Source organism: Haliaeetus leucocephalus, unplaced genomic scaffold (assembly GCF_000737465.1).
Source record: "Haliaeetus leucocephalus isolate CR32 unplaced genomic scaffold, Haliaeetus_leucocephalus-4.0 Scaffold819, whole genome shotgun sequence".
In the NCBI taxonomy this organism is placed as follows: domain Eukaryota; kingdom Metazoa; phylum Chordata; class Aves; order Accipitriformes; family Accipitridae; genus Haliaeetus; species Haliaeetus leucocephalus.
In genome coordinates this window covers 3,373,091-3,393,689 of record NW_010973255.1, presented here as the reverse complement: position 1 = coordinate 3,393,689, position 20,599 = coordinate 3,373,091, and the positions used below count along the sequence as shown (strand labels likewise).

The 20,599-nt window shown below is 38.0% G+C and overlaps 1 protein-coding gene across 1 annotated transcript in view; it reads right to left on the bottom strand.

Moving 5' to 3' along the window:
• The window catches only part of SYNE1 (spectrin repeat containing, nuclear envelope 1), a 250,787-nt gene that overhangs the window by 42,467 nt on the left and 187,721 nt on the right, over positions 1 to 20,599 (bottom strand). Inside the window, exons 111-124 of the mRNA XM_010581892.1 lie at positions 19,746 to 19,901; positions 15,956 to 16,111; positions 15,045 to 15,215; positions 13,417 to 13,550; positions 11,827 to 12,031; positions 10,423 to 10,605; positions 9,274 to 9,420; positions 8,072 to 8,226; positions 7,562 to 7,709; positions 3,729 to 3,823; positions 2,518 to 2,752; positions 1,593 to 1,787; positions 1,008 to 1,133; positions 80 to 235 (exon numbers count right to left, since the gene is read on the bottom strand). Of these exons, the coding sequence (XP_010580194.1) occupies positions 80 to 235; positions 1,008 to 1,133; positions 1,593 to 1,787; positions 2,518 to 2,752; positions 3,729 to 3,823; positions 7,562 to 7,709; positions 8,072 to 8,226; positions 9,274 to 9,420; positions 10,423 to 10,605; positions 11,827 to 12,031; positions 13,417 to 13,550; positions 15,045 to 15,215; positions 15,956 to 16,111; positions 19,746 to 19,901 (2,262 nt within the window). The remainder of the gene's footprint in view (positions 1 to 79; positions 236 to 1,007; positions 1,134 to 1,592; positions 1,788 to 2,517; positions 2,753 to 3,728; positions 3,824 to 7,561; positions 7,710 to 8,071; positions 8,227 to 9,273; positions 9,421 to 10,422; positions 10,606 to 11,826; positions 12,032 to 13,416; positions 13,551 to 15,044; positions 15,216 to 15,955; positions 16,112 to 19,745; positions 19,902 to 20,599) is intronic.

Below are 20,599 nucleotides of genomic sequence, written 5' to 3'. Positions count from 1 at the left end.
AGCTGCCACTTGCACTCAGTTTTTCTCCCAACACTTCAGTAGCCTGCATAGTCACACCAGCGCTCAGTACTCTACTTGCCTGGTGGCACAGCTCCTCCCACTGTCTGTGCAGAAGCTCTATGCGCTCACTGAGGATTGAGATATCATCTGCACTGATATATATAGACAGGGCGTCCTTCAGCAGAGAGAGGTGTGCGAGGTCATCTGTCCATCCTTCAACAGCATTCTCTAACTCCTTAAAAGAAGTGCACAAGGAAAAAGGACCAGTTTACTGACAAATAAAAATTTGAATGCGTTGATGAAGCATGAAGACAAGCATTGTCATCCCACTGAATTAAAGTCATATCTGAGCAGACCCACCATTTCAAGTGGACTGTTTCAGCCCCGTTTAAAAGAAAAAAGAAAACACCAACCCCATATGTACTGGTATTTTCAGGGTTATGAGAGGTAACTCCCCAACAGAGAATGATACGTCAGTCTTGTAATAAGTAGTCACAAACTAATATACTACTCAAATCTCTCCAAAGTTCAAAGGTATTTGAGAATTCCAAGTATTGCTTTGGACTTCTCTGTATTGAAAATATTTTCAAGTTGTAATCCATTTCTAAACTGCAAAGAATATAGCACAAAAGTGTTATCTAAGATCCCCCACAGTAATCTCACCTCAAATAAAAAGCACTAAACCAACAGTTTCGATACCATGAGTTTAAATTTGAAGTTAGAATTTCTATAATTAAAACACACCACTATTTAGTGCTTCTACAGTACTTTTCAGATCCTGTTCTGATCTCACTTTGTTCAGATCTATATTTACCCTGCAGGATTTGCATTATAGTGAGATCACTCAGGTATTATGCTGTCCAAATGTTACATGGATAGTTTCTTGTCACAGGGATGGCCAACCGGTTTGCACAGTCAGTAACGTGAAGCCTATTAACAGTGGAAGAGGTTACTGCACAAAGGCAGGTGAAGATGATAGAAGAGTCAACAGAGAACAAGTGCTTTACCTTGCAACGAATCTGCTCAGCATGCAACTCATCATGGTGTTCTGGCAAAGGCTGAGAAAGATTTTTTTTGAATGATCTTAGCTTTTCCAGGGAGTCTCCTATGCCCTTTTCGGATTTTTCCCAGTCCTGAAGGCAGAATGTTTATTAGACTTCAATTCAGATCTGGATTATACTTATGTCAGTTGATTTGCCTAACTAACCACTAAACAGTGAAAACTTTTTCATAATAATAACATGCCCTGAAATCCCCCTCTAAATAATACTCATAGCCTCAGAGCTCGAGTCATGTGTACAACTGTGTCAAATTTTTTATGTGTAGGTCTCTGCTACTAGAAATACAAAAGCCAAAGCTTCATGTTATTACTATGTTGTCTAGATCCAGCTCCATCCTTTCAGAAAGCGTCTCCCTGCCAAAATTATTTTCCCGTTCCTTTCTTTAATGCCTGTATTAAACACGCCACTGTTCTCTGACAAAAGCTCAATTCAGGTGCATTAATCTCCAGAAAAAAAAAAGTGGTTGGGGATACTGCAAACTCAGGTCAGATTGAAGTACCTGCAGAAGTACAGAAGAAATCACACACTTACTTTCAGTAGTAAAGCAAGCTCTTTCTTTTGTTGCTCCAGTTGGGTGCTAACTATCTTCCAGCGCTCCTGAATTTCAGTAAGCTCTGTCTGGAGGGCTGCCTCAGCTCCACTGTCAGCAGAGAGCAGCAGTTGCTTCCCAGCTTCCACAGTGAGGATATAACTCCCTTGCTGCCTTAGGAGAACTTTTTCTTTAAGCTGAAAATATTAACAGTTTTCTGTCAGCTTTGTCTTTTTAGTTACAATTAGCAATTCAGTATAATTCATTCTTAAGCCCATACTTTAATTGATTGCATACCTTGGCCTAAGCATGAGCTACTGCCCAAATGCTTTATCCTAACATTTTCACAATTGTTTACTGCAGCAGACCATTAGAAAATTTCTCCAAGGAAATAGAGACATGAAAGACTTCTTTCTCCTCATATATAGCAGCATCTCAATTGCTCTTAAAGAGAAATATTTCCTCTAGAGCCTACTATGTTTATAAGCTTTATTATTATATGTATCTTCCAGCCAAAAATCTTGAAGACACCAAGCTGCTAGATACTGTTAAGCTCACATGAAGATGGACACTCAAGGTATCTTTCTTTATTAGCTAGAATGCATTCCTCAAACAGAAAATCGTTGTTTTTTTCAAGACAGTTTCAGTGTGATGTTAGCTACAAAGCAAAAATAGAAGCAAACAAGGCTCAAGAGAGAGGGCCCAGTAAGTTCTCCGCTGCGTGTTCTTTATGAACTCCAACTTCGTTTCCACCACACTGCTGCTTCTGAGGCTATGCCAGTTCCAAAGAAGAACTAACATCCAGTATTGCTTTCTGCAAAGCAGATAGTCTGAATCCAATACATTTTTAAAGAATGTTTTGAATGATGAAGGCTATAAAAAAGGTGGGGATTTTTTTTTCTCTTTCTTCAAACACACTGGACATACCTGCACTTCATCCAGTAGTGCTCTGGCTTGCTGCAATGGGATAGGAGCATTGCCCAGCCCACTCACTGCCTGAAAGGATATTTCCACCAGCCACTTGCGCAGCTTCTCTGCCATCTCCCTGTAGCGTTGCCACTGGTGAATCTGGCTGTCAATGATCCCCCTCCTCTGCTGTGCCCGGCGAATTACTCCTTGCCATTGATTACTTAGAAGAGTCAGCTTCAGATTAAATTCATCCCTATTATAAATAGATAAATAAGTAAAATACATAGTAACCTTCACACTTTGATTTATTTGTTTAACAAAATAAACTGAAGGGAAAGGGAAGATGCTTTCTGGCTGTCATTTACGAAACACTAGGAGAAAAGCACTGAAGTCTCATGATAGCTGACTAAGGATGAGACCTTCACACTTCATGTACTGGCAGAATCAAAGGGCTCCAATTATTGAGACCTTAAAACCCCCAAACCTTTAACACACAAAACTCTTCTACCTTCTCCCCAGAAATATACAAAGAAAACCCACAAGTTTTGCCAGTTTGGATTAGTCAAATTCATGGTAAATCATGGAGATTTCACAGTTCACCCCCAGATAGCATTAACGAAATTCTCACATCCCAATATAGAGTTCATCTTAGGACCATGATACCCATAGCAAAGTCAATGCATATGCACAAGTGTGAAGCCATTGGTGTTTCACTGATTCTCATTCATTTGATGACAAGCATTTAAAATAAAATCTCAGACAGCAATGAATTCCTATTCCATCCCATTTAGGTTGCAGGTGTTCTTAAATGGTAGTAGGGAATCCTCTTGGTAGAGGCAAATCACCAGCTGGCATAAATCAAGTGTAACTCACTAAATATGTTACTGCAGGCTCCTTTGGTGAAAGTGACATTTTGAAAGTACATCAAAATAGACATATACGTAACATGCTTGATAATCCAAGACAAATCTTTGTCAGAGAAGCAGCCTCAAGGCTGTTGTATTCCCAAATGCATTCACACATTCACATACCCCATAGCATCCTAAAGAACACTGTCTTATTTAAGAACTGGCTAATTAATAACTTAACCACAGTGATAGTAACTCCTGCCTCAGAAGAGCATGATCTGAACACTGACATCTGCTACTTTCTCTGTTCAGAAGTCCCCCACTAGTCTAAGTATTACTTCACATAACCACCAGCAGCAGCAACAACACAGGAATGTCTACCTGTCATCCACCTGTCCTTGTTCTAGGAGGTGCTGCCCATCAGAGATAATCGAATGCAAAATCTGCTGGCGGCTGAACATCTCTGCCTGGAATAGCTGTTGTACAGGAGACAAGGATGTTAAAACAAGATCTTACGTTTTAATTCTATCTGTATGCACTGGTAAAAATGAATTTTTGCGTATTTAATCTCATTTCAAATTAATCCAATGGGAATTTTTTCATGAACTTAAATAGAAACACATTTAAAAATCTCATTGTGGAGCTACTTCCTGCTGCTAGTGATTATTATTAGTTTCTTGAGATTTAAAAAAAAAAGAAAAACTATTAAAAAGCTAAATAATATGAATAGGAGCTAGGTTTTATGTTTCTGAGTACAATTGTGTGATTGGCACTATAATTTACAGCAAAATCCAGATAGGGTATTTATTGCATGGACAGAAAGGTCACTGTTTATTTTCTGACATGTTTAAGAATATTATAGTCCTTTGCCTTGTTAAATTGAACTTATGCATAGATTGTGTGATACACAACTTTTAATACAATTTTACACTGCCAATAGAACTTTAAAAGAAATGGTCAGCCATGTGTAGGAGCTAGAAATTAATTCTCCACTTCCAGTTTTTCCGATTTATTTTCCAATTTTCCCCATCAGTCACAATAAACTTTCACAATACTTTTAAAACTCCCTTATTACTTAAATATTAAAGACAAAAAATTACCCAAGTACTACTTAAGCAAAGATGACTTAAATATATCCTACTTCAATTTATTTTTAAAATCATCTTTTCATTTAGTAATGGACCACGTCTCTAGATGAAGCTGTTCAGGAATATTCTTATGTTGATGAAAATACATCCAGGCATCAGCTCAGGACTGGACCCACTCCATGTTCAAAAAGTTTTCAGAGAGATTAAAAGAGAAAGTATACTGGTACGAAGCTTGAGATTTTGGGTGCTTTTTCTTTTGCTAGTGATGGCGTTTGCAGTTGATAGAAGTTCACCCTTGCCTGAACTGAGAGCCACTATTCCCCAAATCTGGATTACACCCCTGCTATATGGCTTCCCACGAGCTCAAATTGTGATGTATCAATTCCCGCATCTGCAACTGCCAGCAAAATACCCACTGGCACCTGCACAGTTAAATCTCTCAAGCACATTATATGTACCTTACGACTTCTAGGTGATGACTAATTTTTTAAAATCAGATTTTGCCTCTCTGAATCACTGAGTTAATTTTGAAAATGTTACCCAGGTCATAAATTTTCACATAGAAAGGAACCGTGTTGTCTAATTTCCTTGCAGAAGTATTTGATAGTGTTCTTTGAATACCTAGGCTCTTATGAATGACTGAGCCTGAACCAGAGGGAAACTAATTGCTCTATTATCTCATGAACAAAACCACAACACTGTAGGGTTGGGAATTTCAGAAAGCTGACCAAGAAAGCAGAAATTTTACTTCCTGTCACATCTACTTCTGTCAAGTTAGGGGGGCATGGGTGAAGCACAGGAGGCAAACCAGCATTGTTGACAGATTGAGAGTAAACAGTACTCAACTGGTTAAAAAAACCCACCGAAACCCAACAAAACCAACCCCGCCAAAAGTGATGATTTTAATATTTTTTTTAAGAGGACAGGTGAAACAAAAGTTTATCAAGCATGAGGAACTCTGCTTAGAGTGGAGGTGTTCAAGCCCTACCCCAAAGCAGAGACATTTCTGTCAAATTCCCCTGGCTCCCCGCACGTACACTGTCTCTGTACACAAGAGGAATACTCTGTTATGTGGGACCACTTGCATCCCCAATTTCTTCTCATAGGTAGATCACTATGAATCGCAGAAATAGGAATTCAAAGGAGGAGGAAAGGAGGGCACATGTTGGAATGCACAATACCAGCACACTGGAAAAAAATTCAGTAATTGAGTTGGCAAGGAACTTCCCCTTCCCCTGCCAGCACTTTCTCAAATGCTTGTCTTGGTGCATTCCCACTGCACAGGAGTCCCAAGCAATGTACCAGGCTTGCAAGTGGATATCTGGAGAATTGCACAAGAACGACTGCAAGATCTTCCTGACAGACTGATGCAGATGCCAGTGTTAGTGCATGATATCTGAAAAAGCTATCACCTCCGTGTTGCTGGTTTGTAAAATTTCGCTGGGAAGTTATTTCTAAATAAGGCCACTGAGGTAGCTAGCGTCCTCTTTGAATAAACACCAGCAAAATTATGAGTCAGCACTGGAAAGCTGGTAACAGAGCTGGCGGCATTTCAATATCCATTCTGGGAATGCATGTGGAAACAGAATATTTTCTCATTATCTTCAAAAATACAAAGCCAAACAATCTGGAAATTCATCTCAAGAAGTTTAGATTTGACCCTTTCATCTGCGAGGAGTGGAAAGAAAATTCTTCATAGGTATCAGGAAGCACTGCAAAGAACATTGAGTACTGAATACGTATAGATTATATAAAATGCCAGAAAGCTTTAGGTAAAAAAAAGATATAGTTTACAACATTTAGAAAATCAGGTATTAGTTGTCTAAATTCTGAGAGATGACTTCATAGCTGTAATAAAAAGAGCTTCAACAGAGTGCCTGAGTAATACTCATCTGAGCTAACTGCTCAGACCAAGGTTTCAGGAGAGAATTAAGCTGAGATCTCATGACAAGTGAATTCAAGAAGATTGCCGTTAACCCCTTTCAAAAAATTGTATCTATGACTGGATGCAACAACAGTAGGAAATTATCCATTTAGTAATGATTTCTGGACATTCATATCTCAAAGACCTGAGATGTCTCAACTTACAAAGACACTGTCCAGTTAATGCTGGCAGCACCAAGAGGAGATGAAATGGATGACATTTGTAAAGGCAAAGACAGTTAAGTGGTAAAGCAAATGTATGCTAAAGCAAGTAAAATCAGTTGTGATTACATTCTGCTGTCAGACATTCATCCAAACACTGTGCTGTGAGATATAAGGCAAGAGCAGGGGGAAGACATGACTCTCCCTATGATCTGGCCTGAATGTCTGGGTAGGTCAGCTGAAAAAGTTGTGGGAACTGAAACTACTGTGGCCACATGGGAGCTTTGGTATGAAAATTGACTTGTCTTACTTGATCTTTACCAGGATTCTTGGCAATAACAATATGGGTGGAGAAAAAATGTGCAACACTTGACTTCACTGAAGAATCATAAAGGCATCCTCTAGTAAAAACTCTGAATCAGTTTTTCCCTGCACCAAAAGCTGGGCTAGTTCTTGATTTGTTACAGACAAATGACTCCAGCATACAGCAAAGATCAAATCAGTTTGTTCTCCAAGGAAATGTTACCAAATGGAGGTCCCATGATGAGTTATATAACTCAGTATTTGACAGAAGAGTCTTCCTTTAACATGCTCTTCAGATGCTGTATATGTTGGCAATTTAATAACAAACAAACAAACAAAATCAGAATAAACTGAAAAAACAGAGATTTTGTCCAGTTAGGACTGAAGACAAAGGCCAAACTGCATGAGAATAGTTAGGTTCTACAGGAAGACCAATAAAACCTTTGATTTCCTTGGTACAAACCAATCTGAAGTAGACTAAATTCAGGACACAAGCAGTCATAAGCGTACTGATACATTATACACAAATGCAGACAGATACTCAAGTCCTCCCCCAAACTGGGTGTTACTGACGTATTTGCATGCTTCTGTTTTTAAGTTAAGGTATCTTCAGATGGTGCACGCAAATGTAATTCAATTCAAGGCATATTATTTTATTACTCCACAAAAGAATGTGCATTCCATTTATGTATAAACAGTATGTGTTGTAAGTATGTATAAATACACATGATGACTTGCCTCATGTGCCCTCTGTTGCTCTAAAAGGCTCTGGTAATTTCCTGAAATCTCTGCCGCCAGCTTCTGCTCAGTCTGAACTAATAAATCCATCCAAGTCTCACATTTCTCCAAGAAGGTCTGCTGCTGCAGCAAGAAAGACTGCAGCTTACTGAAAGAAAGACAGATGCATTCAGGTAAGGTCTCCTCCTCTCACACACAGCGTTAAGAGTCTTGCAATAACTTTCCAGCAGAATTCCAAAACAGATGGTAACACTTTTCCCACTCAGCTGCCTCATTCAATTTGTTTAGTCAATATTTTGAAAAGTGGCAGTCTTCCTCATTTCGAATTCTGTTCATGTGAGGCAAAACCAACATCTCAACTCACTGGCTTCTCTCTTACTTATAAGTACACCAAAGAAAAGGGGCTTTGGTTAATGAAATATCTAAAATGTTTTTTATATTCTGTAAAAGGTATACTTTCTAGCTCTTGTAATCTAAGAAAACTATAAAACAATCTTAAACTATCCCCACCTGAATCTCTCTGTAGTCTGAGATGAGATCAGAGACCAATGTCTGTTCAGGTTCTGCATCCTTTTGATTTCTTTATCATTCAGAGGAAGCCTGTAACCCAGCTCATTAAGACGGTCCAAATCCGGGGCCATGCTGCTGAACTTCAACATCTGACTCTGCAACAAACAATAACAGTGATAACTAGGAAGTTCAGTAATTACACTATTACAGACTGCAAAATTATGAACTAGCACTCAGTTAAATTGGGAACGGTCTTGGTTGCCACCAAGTGGCAAGCAATCCCTATGCCAGGGAAAACTGCATTTCATTTTCAGCCTCTGGTCCCAGAGCAGGAGAAGATTTATGCTCATGTTTAAACGCGCACAGAGAAGTAAACTCAAATTGCACTGAAGTGTTTTGCTGAATCGGGGATTTACCACTCAGAGCTGCAAAAGTAGGCTAGTGTTTGAAACTATATGTATATATTGTCAGAAAAGTGAGCCTTTTTCCTTGTTTCTTAGCCTGAATGTTAGGCTGGCACATTCCCATTGAACTTATTCAACTTTTTATTTTTATTTTTTTTGTTTTGCAGTACAGAAATATCCAATTCACTACGTTAGGAAAATGTCCTGGGTTTTAGTATGCCCAAAGTGTAATTATGTGTATAATTAATCCTGATAGAAAAATAATTGAAGATTAAAATGACAAAAACAGCCCAGATGGCAAAGTTAATCAACTTCCTGTCAGGACCTCTGAAAGAAGAGGGGAAAAAAAGCCCTCACAAAAAGAAAGAGTGAAAGAGCTCAAATGGAGATCACACAGTACACAGTATGAATGTTTCTTCAGTATATCAGGATACCCAAAATGAATAGATGACTTCATCCCTAAACTAAATACCACTGAGACACGAATTGCATAAATTCAAAAAAAGTCAAGAGGAAACAAGATGAAGGAAATCTCCAAAAACTGCTAAAATTTCCATTCCCATTTTGATTTGATTTCTAAACAGTTTGGCTTTCCTTTTCTTCTTTATTCAGGGGCAAAGTAACATGGACAATCACTCCTTGACAGCCATCAAACTTCTAAATTCTCACTCTTACACTTTGCATGAGTGACAGTTCTTTAACATGTACAGAATGCATGTACGATATTTGTGCATACCCTGTATTACAAATAACAAGGCCAACAGAAAAAATTCAACACTTTCTGTGTTTATTAGTCACCTTGAGTTCCTCCATTCTACTCTGTATTGCTGAGAGATCAGATGAGTGACTGGGATCCTGTCCTTTCAATATTTCTTCTGCTTCTGTTATCCAGGCCTCAAGGACTTGCAGGCTCTTGGCAAAGGTTTGATAGTCCAGCACTCCAGCCTTGAATAGAAACCCACAGTTTAAGAACTTCGGCCCATAGCATCCATATTGGTGTTACACTCCTGGTTATTCTCATTAGAGATCTGCAAACAGCCATACAGGCTAGGAGCAATTGTAACTGCTGCTTTGCTCACAGACTGTGGAATTATTGCAGTTTTTTTTTTAGGTTAGAACAGAGGATTTTTGATCATAGCAAAAACGCAACACTTCAACAAAATATCTCCTTGCCTTGAAATAGATAACCTTCTCTACCTTTCTTTTATGAAACTAATTCCTCTGTTTAATTTATTGTCAGCAGAGAGAACCACTAGTTGCTATTATTGCAATTTTAAATTAAAAACTCCTCTTACGTTTTGTCTCCTTAGAGCACAGTGATGTTATAAGCACATTCTAGACAATGCTGGATTTCTTGGGTAAATCCTCTTGCCACCCAAACAGAACCCACTAACTTTGTTGCTTTCTCACCATATACTTTCCTATGGAACACATTCTGCCACTTTGTTGCTCTTTAGTCCCTGGTTACACAAGCAATTAGCATCATCTACTGAACAGGGTTTGACACAGACGGTAGGTGTCAGCCTGGTCACTAACATTAATAGGCACTGTAAAAATCAATTCTACACAATTATTCAGAACCTCTCATTTGTTTTACTGCTAAAGAACTAGCTGGGAAGAGAGGTTGTCTTCTGGGGAGCAGTAGCTGTGGATCCAGCTGTTAGCACTATTGCTGTCTGAAGAAAGCATGGTGCCCTTGGCATTCCAGATAGACGCTTTCCTCCATGAGGTTTGCTATCCTTTCCCCAGAATTTGGACCTTCTTAGAAGGTCTCTATGCTGGACTTGAGTGTATTTTCTAATCTCAGTTTTGGCTTGCAGGGAAGTCTAGGAAATGCTGACGAACAGGTAACACCACCCTCTTTTCCCAGGCAGTTTTAGGTAATTTATGTGTTTTCAGGTACCACAGGATGATCAGATTCAAGGACTGAAAACATTCTCTATACACCTGAAGTACAGCCTGTTGCTTGCGGAGAGCCTGTTCCAGGGTTGACAGATTCTGGTTCAGAGAAAGGTGATCAGACTGTATGGCAGCTGCGGCTGAAGCCTCCACCTGGCTTTTTAGCTCTTCTCCCAGTTCTTGAAGAACAACCAGTGACTCCTGTGCTGTCTTCAAATCTGTGAGTACATCCTGTGGCAACACATTGAATAAAGATATGAATAGTTAACCTGACACTCTACTGATGTCATCCTCCCCTGATTTAAAGGAAGAATGAAATGACCGAACTCCACCACTGTATGAAAAACTTACATTTACTACTGTATTTCAATGCCAAAGTATCCACTCACACTGTATGAAAAGGAAATAATGAGCAGAATAAAAAAAATGTGTCAAAGTACCTGTGCACAGAGGAACAGAAAAGTGGCGACTGCTCAGCTACCTCTGAGCAAGCCTGAGTTAATGATGAGGCAATACTTGTTGAAACAAACGTTTTGAATCTACTGACACGCTGGTCCTAAGCAGTGGTAGCCCTCACTGTAGGTCAATTCAGGTCTGACGAGACCTCCGTTTTTTTCCTGCTATGAATTACCAGAAGGGATGAAAAAATAACTTTTGTAAATGGCCTAACATAATGGTTAAAGAATGGGACATCAGGAAATGAAGAAATTATTTGAACTGAACAATTTGAATTGCCAATCCAGATGACTATGGCAGCAAATGCTCAAAAAGCTCATTAATGTATTAATTTTTCTCCTTGCAATTGTTTTGCTTACACTAAGACAATTAACGTTTTATGTCAATGACACTTAACATTAACTTAAGCTCCAAAGAAGCAAAATGTAACCACAGATAGGAGGTAAACTATCCTGCTGCCTTGAGATACAGTCTTGAAAAAGGAAGAATCTCAAAGTTTCAGAGTGAATGGTGTCCTTCCATAAGGAAGGATAAAGACATCCCCAGAACATACACAGTCTCTTTTCATTCAGAATTGAACAGCCTTGACTGGTGGGAATATAGTCAAAGGACCTTGTGTTCCTTTCTATTATAAGGAACTCAATAGATTTGGTAGAGATATTTTCCCAAGCAAGAATCCCTTTGATAAGCAGGGACTTAAGAATGAATCAACTTATATAAATTATCCACCTTCTCCAGGGAGATGACTTCAGATACAAGCTTCTGAAACAACGCCACAACAAGTAATGGAGGGATCACAGGAACAGTATGAGAAACTCATGAGATCTGGGTAGCAGACATAAAGCTGTCTCTCCTGTGCCTGAGATGCATCACTAAAAAGAAATGTGTTTGTACGCAAGTTTCCAATAGACCAAGTATAGAGTTTAGTAATGGAGAGCCTCTTGTGATTTTTAGCGCACAGAGCCGTGAAAAACTGCAAAGCTTAACTGAACATACATTGCAGTCCTGAATCCAAGTAGTAACTTCATCATCAGCAAAGTCTTTGTTGGTGGCAGTCTTCAGGAGCTCATTGGCCTGGTCTTCCCGCTGACGGACAGTGGAAGAGCATTGCTGGTAACAGTCCTTGTACCTCTGCCACAGCTGGAGGAGGCCCTTACTGGCACGCAGCCGCTCTGCAATCTCCTGCAGAAGGTTGTTCCACCTGGTGAAGAGATTGGAGGAATGATCGAAGCCTTGGAGTCCACAAGAACTATCCCTGCCCTTCTTCCTCTCTGCCATTTCCCATGGTCTTTTGGCTTTTAAGAAATTTGGTCATAATCAAGATTCAGACATCTGGGGAAAAAACCAAGGAATCCAAGACATATGCTGACAGGCTGTTCTGACCTGTCACAGCAGGTCTGATCTGTGATACATCCTGGATGCTGTATATTAATGCTTGAGGTCAGAGCTGGAGTGCACCTTGTGGAGTGAACCTCCTGCTATTTCCACTTAGCACACTTTGGTTCACTGCACAGAGCATCCATGACTGATGATGAACTACCAGTATGAGATTCCTGCAAGGGCCTAAGAGGTCCAAACCAGGTGTAAACAAGAAACCATTTCTTCTGCTGTAATTTCCTCCCAAACCCTGACAGAATATTTGAAGTCATAAAGCTCTGCATAACTCCCTTCTAAAATCTCCCAGACCTATTAAAACTCCTTATATTTTTATTATCCAAATAAATATCTAACTGCCCTTTGAATTCTCAGCTCTAATGGCAACCAGAAATATGTACTTTCTCAAATGTGCTGGTATTTATCAAATTGCCTCATTATTTCTGTACTAAAGGAAACCACAATATTTTTCAATTATTATTATATTATAAAAATGGTGAAGTGAAAATTCTGTCAGTCATCATTGAAACTGTTAAATCCTACAGTAACTTTTTTGAAATGGGGTGAATAATCCCTTCTTCCACTTCCAGATTCTAGGACAGGATGGACCACAGATTAAAAGAAATTTGGCATGATTGTGTTTTCAAAAAAACCCCCAACTTCCACCAAACTAGTTTTTGCTTTTGTATCCTGCCTTTCTGTAGCTTCTCTGAGTAAACCCTTACACTAGTTCTGGCCAGTATTCAAAGCTGGGGAAGCTATTTGCCAAGCTACTGGTGAAGGCTTAGAACTTCTGGCCTATCATTCCCTTCCTACAACTAGAAATAGCAATGTAAAATCTGGGGAACCTGGTGCATGCATAGCAAACAAAATTTTCAGACAGGATTCTCGCATTTTAAGTGCAGTATTATTTTCCAGCATGGTATTTATGAATCTTCGTTGGCAGCCATGCATGGAGCGAAACTACTGACAGTAATGTCCAAATACTTTGCTGGAGAAAATGATGTTTCATTTATCATTAGTAGTAAATGAGACAGTTCTGCTCCAGCCCTCTGCAAAGTTAATAACCCTGCCCACCCCCACACGCCCCCCAAACCTCCAAAACCATAAAATAATAAATCATGACAAAAATAGAAATGATGGACAACTGGGTCAATGGATAAATGCAAATTTACCACTGACAGTAAAGTTCAATACACAGACGTTTTCTACCTCATATTCACTTCTTTCAAAGTGTTGGTAAGTGTTTCAGTCACTGGTGGGTGACATTCTTTCAACAACTGATTGGTCACAGAACCAAATTTCTGTAAGCTATTTTCTTGCTTTTCCAATTCATCTTGTAGGCTCTAAAACAGAATAATAATAATAAAAAGATACATGAGGCATTACAATCGTATGATGTAGAAACATTTTGAAATAGTGTGTATCAATTACATCATGCAGGTTATGAACGCAAAACTTGATTTCACATGTTTCGTCTAAACAGAAGTTTTTTTAAAATAAAGACTGTTGTTAGATTCATTTGATTCAATATCATGGTGTAGGAAAAAGTAAATTTTAACCTAATATGTTCGCAATATGTAAAAATCTTGTAAAAGAAATTATTCTATTCAATTATTATATTCTTATTCAATTATTCTTGCACAGGAGGAGTAAGTGCATGGAACTGCTTCATAAATAAAAAGTTAACTCATGGAAGAAAATAAATAACATTTTCCTGTTTAGAATGAGATGAAAAAAGTAACAGCATAAAAAAAACTTTCTTCTGAAAATAAGGTTCTTGCTCTTTTATTTATCAGTCTGAAGTAACACTGGCACAGAAAATGCTCCTTTTTTTTAAACCTTAAATATTTGTATGCGTATTGTTACAGTTTGAACAGGCCAGCAAATCTCAACCTGATTAAATAGTATAGTCTAAATCTTAATAAGCAAAAAAGTCATTTTCTGTACTTACTGGTTTACTGATGACTCCTTTCTGACACATAAAATGTGAAAACCTAGAAGAGTGGCTGTTAAGTGTATTGATGGATGCTCTTTAAATCTTTGTTTGAAAAGTGCTGTTCATGCTTAGGGAATTTGGCTTCATATATGTCTGGACTTCAAATCACACAAAATATTTAAACGATAATGTAAACTTAAATTTGCTGGCAAATACTAACAACACAAGTTCTTGTTACTTTAAGCATCTGGAAATGTTTGCATAATTATTTTTGATTCCAAAGACAACAACTTTGTTTGAAATAAAAGGTTATTCTATGTAATAGAACAATAATTTTAATAATTTTAATTTAATTATTTAAATTGATTTATTTCAATCAATATTGATTTATGATTTTATAATTATAGACAGGAGTCTCATATTTTATGCTTTTCTTACAGTGGAAATTCACTTGAACATGAGTGTCTTAGCTTTTGGAACATTATTTTCTTTATCTTCAATCCACTGCAACGGCAGGGTGGGGGCCATTTAAAATGTGATCTCAACATGCACCAGTAGCTCAGAAGCATGATGAAGCAGAGTGAGCAACTTCAGTTTTAATGGTCAGTAGCATGATTTAAAAACTTTTAACGATGTGACAGTACAGCTCAAAATGTAAAGAACAGCATCAAATATCCAAAGAGAAAACAACTATCACCATTTTATTTTTCTGCTAAATGAAAAATGCAATGGCTATTTGATAAAGTGTTCTCTTAATGTCATGTGATTTTACTGTGCCAGTATGTCTGTACTTCCATTTCTTATGAACCAAAATGTATAGTTATCTGCACCCATGCAATGAGAACAAAATTAATCCTTGAATCCATCCTTAGTATGTCAAGAGGCATGGTATTCTTTTCACCTGAAGGTTATCAACTTGGACTTTCACAGCTTCCAAAGAACCAGTAAGAAGATAAAACCGGGACAAAGAATATCTGGCTTCTGTCAGGTAACTATTCAGTTCTTCATAAGTCACTTTGTAAATGCTCCACTGATCAAGAACAGATTGCAACAACACCTTCAATTGGCTAACCTAGGAGGAGGGAGGCAGAAAAAAAAAAAAAAAGTAAATGAAAAGCATTCAAGATATTTCAGTTTTCTTTAAATTATTTCCTTCCTTTTGATCTCAGATATTACTTGTTCTACATGCCTAATCTTAAACCTGTTGGAGAACACAGATTTTGCACAACCATCAGCTGGGCTTACACTGGGTATAGCATAAACTTCTGCTTGATTTTATGAAGCTAGGATGGCAGGGACTGAGAAGATATCAAGTCCATTCTAGTTTGGTCCAAAGCAGGATCAAGAGAAATTGCTTAGGACTATGAAACACATGTCCCTAAGGCAGGCAAATCACCCTATGAAAGTCAGCAGAGAGGCTAGCACTAACACACTGCATTCCTCCTGAGAAGGTGGACTGATGTTGATCAAGCTTTGGATGATGACAATTAATGCTGATCTCTTACTTATTCTGCGAGACCTGTGTGCTTGAAAATGTTCCTTACAGATCATTTGGTACCTTTCCACTAAATATCAAGAAGCATCTAAAAAGCTTCAATTACAACAATTAAAAGCATCCTTGAAATAGGAAATATTATACCCATTTTATGTGGGGTGTACACACAAACTTGGGGATGGACGGAAACTGGGACATAATTCAGAACCTCTTCCCCTACAATACAGAAGAAATCCACTAGCTGCAAACTGCTAATTCTCCCTCTCCTCTGTTCCCTATTCCTGGAACTATAATTTGCCCCTTGATAGTTCTTTTACCATGTGATCCAAATTGGCCCAGGAATGGTTAATTTCTTGCAGTGTATTCATAACAGCAGAAGAGACTTCTTCCTTCTTGTTCTGTATCAAAGACAGACCACTCTGTTCTACATTTTCTACTTCTTTCTCCTTTGTTCTTATTGCTTCTTCTAATTCCTGAAAAGAAAAAGAAGATACCTGAGTCTGCCTGTTTGTTTAATTGGCTAGGTAATGCCTTGAGATAGAAAAAATGCCCATAAGCTCCTTAGTTTAAAAAATAGGAAAGTCATGCTTGCATACTCTGACTTTGTATTCTCAAGAGAATCATAACTTATCAGCAATTTTATATAATATTTTATGTTCCCTTTAAGGCATAGTTGTTTGTCTTAAATTTAAATAGAAGCATGTCCTCTAGATTAAACTTCTGTGTAATCTTCTGCTCTCATGTAAGAGTCCAAAACTCATTAAAAATAGGACAGCAGTTTGAATACATGGGAAAATTTTTGTGTGTATTAGTTTGTCCTAGAACACTGAGAGGGCTTTTTAATTAGTCCAAAGCTGGCTCAAGCTTCTGGAAAAAACTGAATTTTGCCACCCAAGGAAAAGGACAAAATGACTTCCTAGGGAAAGATGTCAATTTGCCATGCCTCCCCACATGAAGTGGAGTCTTTGTTCCTTTGCCAGGTCCCAGCAAAGCCCCTCGCCCGAGGACAGTGAGCCTTCCCCTTTTCCAGATGACAAGTTCATTGGAGTCCAGCCAATGACAGCAAGCAACTGACTGCAGGAATTTTCCTTATTGCCTCCTCAAGGTTGCATGCCATTGGGAAGCATTAATGAGCTCAATAGCATTTTGCTCTGCTCAGCATTCCCACACACTAGCCCAAGAAAATGGGAAGAAAATAAACGGTTGGCATGAAAACAAGTGAAGACGACGGGGCTGAGTACATAAGCACTGAGGCCATGACAACTTGTTAGTGGCTTGTTTTGCTGCTTCAGGCAAGTGCTGACTGTGTTGTTGACTTAAGATGAACCTAGATTGGCCGTGGAAATGCTGATTCAAAGTTTGCCAGTTTTATCACGTTTTATCAACAAGTGAAGTGCAGAAGCTCTGGTATGTAACATTCGCTAGTCACAAAGCCTGTGATCTCCCTCATGCCTCAATAGCATGAGAATGAAGTTACAAAATGAAGGAGAGAGAACAAGAAGACTTGGTGAGCAATTGTGAGTCATATAGCACGCTCCCATAAGCTCATTGCTAGCAAGGAAACTACCTATATCATTTCACAGCACTGTGCTGGGAGATCCAAGGATCTCCTGCAATGCTCTGACTCATATGGAAGCTGTGGAGCTTCAGATAGTGCAAATATTGAGTCTGAGCAGAGGAGGGAAGTATGGCTTCTAGCCTTCAGGCCAGCACAATTTTGTGTTTACCTGTCTGGAGATAAAGTAATCAGCATGATACGGAAAGCAGACAGAGGTGAGAGCAATCTTGTGATGCCCCTACATTAATTAGTACATCTTGCAGTCTCACGTTATATTTTAATTTTCTGCAAACATTTCCTTACTGAGAGGGATGGATCATCAGGGAAAGAAAACAACACACCAAAACTCCGGGCAAACTGAAAAGCCATGTCTTTCAATAAATTACTCTGCCTATAAATCCCCAAAAACCCAACAACACCAAGTGAACCATTGCCGTAACAGAATTTACATTTTAGGTAGTGGGGAGAGTATTTAGAAGAAAATTGTGCCCAGTCTTCAAAACACTTTCTATTAACAGAATTTGTCACTGCACACATACAACACACTTCTGTCTATATATATATATATATATATATATGAGAGCATTTTTCCTGTACTGTTTATTCTTAGTTTTTTCTTCTCTATTATTTTACATTTCTTCAAACCTGTAGGCATGACCTTGTTCCAGACTACAGTCTTGGAATAATACATCTTTTTTTTTACCAGCTGAAAACAAAGCAAACACTTCTAAGTTGTACCTAGTAAATCTGACTTTTCAAAAAGTGGATTTTAACACTAAAAAAGGCATTTAAGTTTGTACAAGGTTGCTCCAAAATTCAGAATGTAAAATGGGCAAAAGTTTCAAACACCAAGAATAGCAAATATTTCTGGTTCTCTGTGAAAAGGAGTTTCCTATTCATCATTTTAAACTCATAACTGAATTAAAGACACATTACTGTTTCTGATCTGTGATGGGAAAAAATGGTTGCCTTCACTGATTAATATGACGCTAGACAGCAACTAACATTGGTTAATAAGTAAACTGCAGCTTTTGTACTAGCTGAACTGGATACCTGGGAGTGTCTGATACAGTTATTTCTTAAACAATTTGTTTCTCTGCTGATCAAAGTCTTGTCATTCATAACTGACTCCCCAAGTGTATTTGCTAACTTCCCTGACCAAAAGGAACTATAAAGGTGATAAATCAGGTTCAGCTTTGAACTCCAGCCAACCACAGCATGCTGATTATATCAGGCTATGGTAAATTACCCTTGCTTTAGTCGTATGGGTTTATTGTGCTGAAACCATAAAGATACCTGAATTGAAACTAAGCACTGCAACCAGTTTGAAAACTTATGTCAAGAATTTCGGGAAAAAAAAATTGACTTCTATCATATCTAGCCTAACCGACTATTTGCCTTTACAGAAACAAAGATGGGTTTAATACACTGAATATAGATTAAATTCTCTTATGCATTTCATTTGAATAGATTTCCAGCTGTTCTGTTTGTGAAGACTTAAAAGCTAGATCAGATTCATCCCATTCATTAAGTGCATGCAGGAAAGACAGCCACACCAAGATAAACACATTTTCTTACTCCCTCTTAAGGGGATGAAAACACCAAGATTTTGGGCATACAGTTGTCCTGACAGGGTTATTATTTGGTGTCTGGTAGAACAAAACATTTTTGAGCAAAAATTATCTGATGCTTGATACCATGTAGAGGCCTTGTTTATAAATTCAGAAAAATTTGTTTTGCCTATACAATTATAAGCTTGAAGTCTAGCCTGACAGGTCCAGAAGCAAGCTTCTAACTATTTAAATATGTGCTATTCTAAGTAAGATACTCAGAGTCAGCTACGATACCCTATTCACTGCTGTGTAGTTCTTCTATGAATTTCACACACAAAACTGAGGTGGTTCTGAATGTATGTGCATTATGTATAGCTGCGCTTTGCCTCATCCCGTCTTTGCCCATCGTAATCATGATTCTCCTTCAATCTTCTGAAAGTGAAAGGGAATCCAGCACTATTTCCTTCTCTGGATAGTTCAATATTTGAAAAAAATTGATTTCTAACACATTTTGAATAAAAGCATAAAACCTTCTTGGATTCTAGCATTTTTCTTTGAATAGTTACGTGGAAAAAGAATGAAAAAAAAAGGCAAGGGGCACGGAGGAAAGGTGTTGATAAGGCAGAAAAACAAGTTTCCAAATAGTCAAGCATGGTGTTCATGACATCAGGTTCCATAAGACTGGCTAAAGATGAATGGGAACATATTCCTTTGATGGCCTTCTAGTTCAGTACGCCTGGCATGCTTGGAAATGTCCATGCTGTAATACACAATGCAAAAAGAACAAGGACTTTGGTTGCTTTTAAATATCTTCGGGACATTATTGTTCCTTCCTCCTTTCTTATTGCTTGCACTTTAGGAAAGAAATCTCTACCTCACTGAAGTAAAGAGGTGTTCTGTCACTGAATTCACTGATATGAAGATTTCATATGGCTTTATCAAGTGTTGTTTCTAACTGTTGGAAAGACAATATTGTTATTTATAAGGGAACATTACCTGACAGTCTTTCAAAGCATTCTGTACTGAAGCCTGGTCTCCAATTTTCTGTTGCTGTTTCAGCTTCTTCTCTTGAGTTTCAAACCAAGATTTTAGGCACTGCACGTTATTTTCATATTCTGTCCAGGATTCCTGCAGACCTTCCAACAGCTGGATCTGCAAAGAAATATGAGTATATACTTTCTCATACAATTACCTTTATTGTTGGGTCAATTAAATAAATCAGTGAAGACCAATGCTGACCAGTGCCTTCTCAGAATTCAATTCTTTCAGAATTTAAAAACAGTATATGCATTCAAATTTAAATATATCTGCTATTTGTAAAAAAGTTCATAACAAAAAACATGCTTTATCCAGAAATAATTATATAGTGATAACATATTAAAATATTATGACACACTGAAAGAAGCTAGCACTATACCAGAACACTTTTATAAAGTGGAATTCTTTTCAGAGATCAAGGACCTCAGGTTTTCCCAAATAAAACTAAGCATGCAAACATACATTTTATATTCCTTGCATATAAATGCAGTAAAGAAGATGAGGGTTTATATTACCTCCTTTGTCAACTGACTGCTTTAAAGTTACTTAGATTTTTCTGATTGTTCTAGGCATTATTCAAAGGCAAATGAGGTAGCACTTCTATTCTTAAAAAAAAAAAAAAAAAAAAAAAAAAGAAAGAAATAACAAAGCAGAATTTGAAAGCAGCAGCATTGCCATAAAAAGCATTCACATTATTTAAGACAAACTCCACTCCAGGGAATGAGCCATCTTACTTAGCTGTACTTTTAGTTAGAACTGGGGAAGGATGTGATGGTCAACAGCAGCCTTGGCCACAGTGACAATGAGAGAGT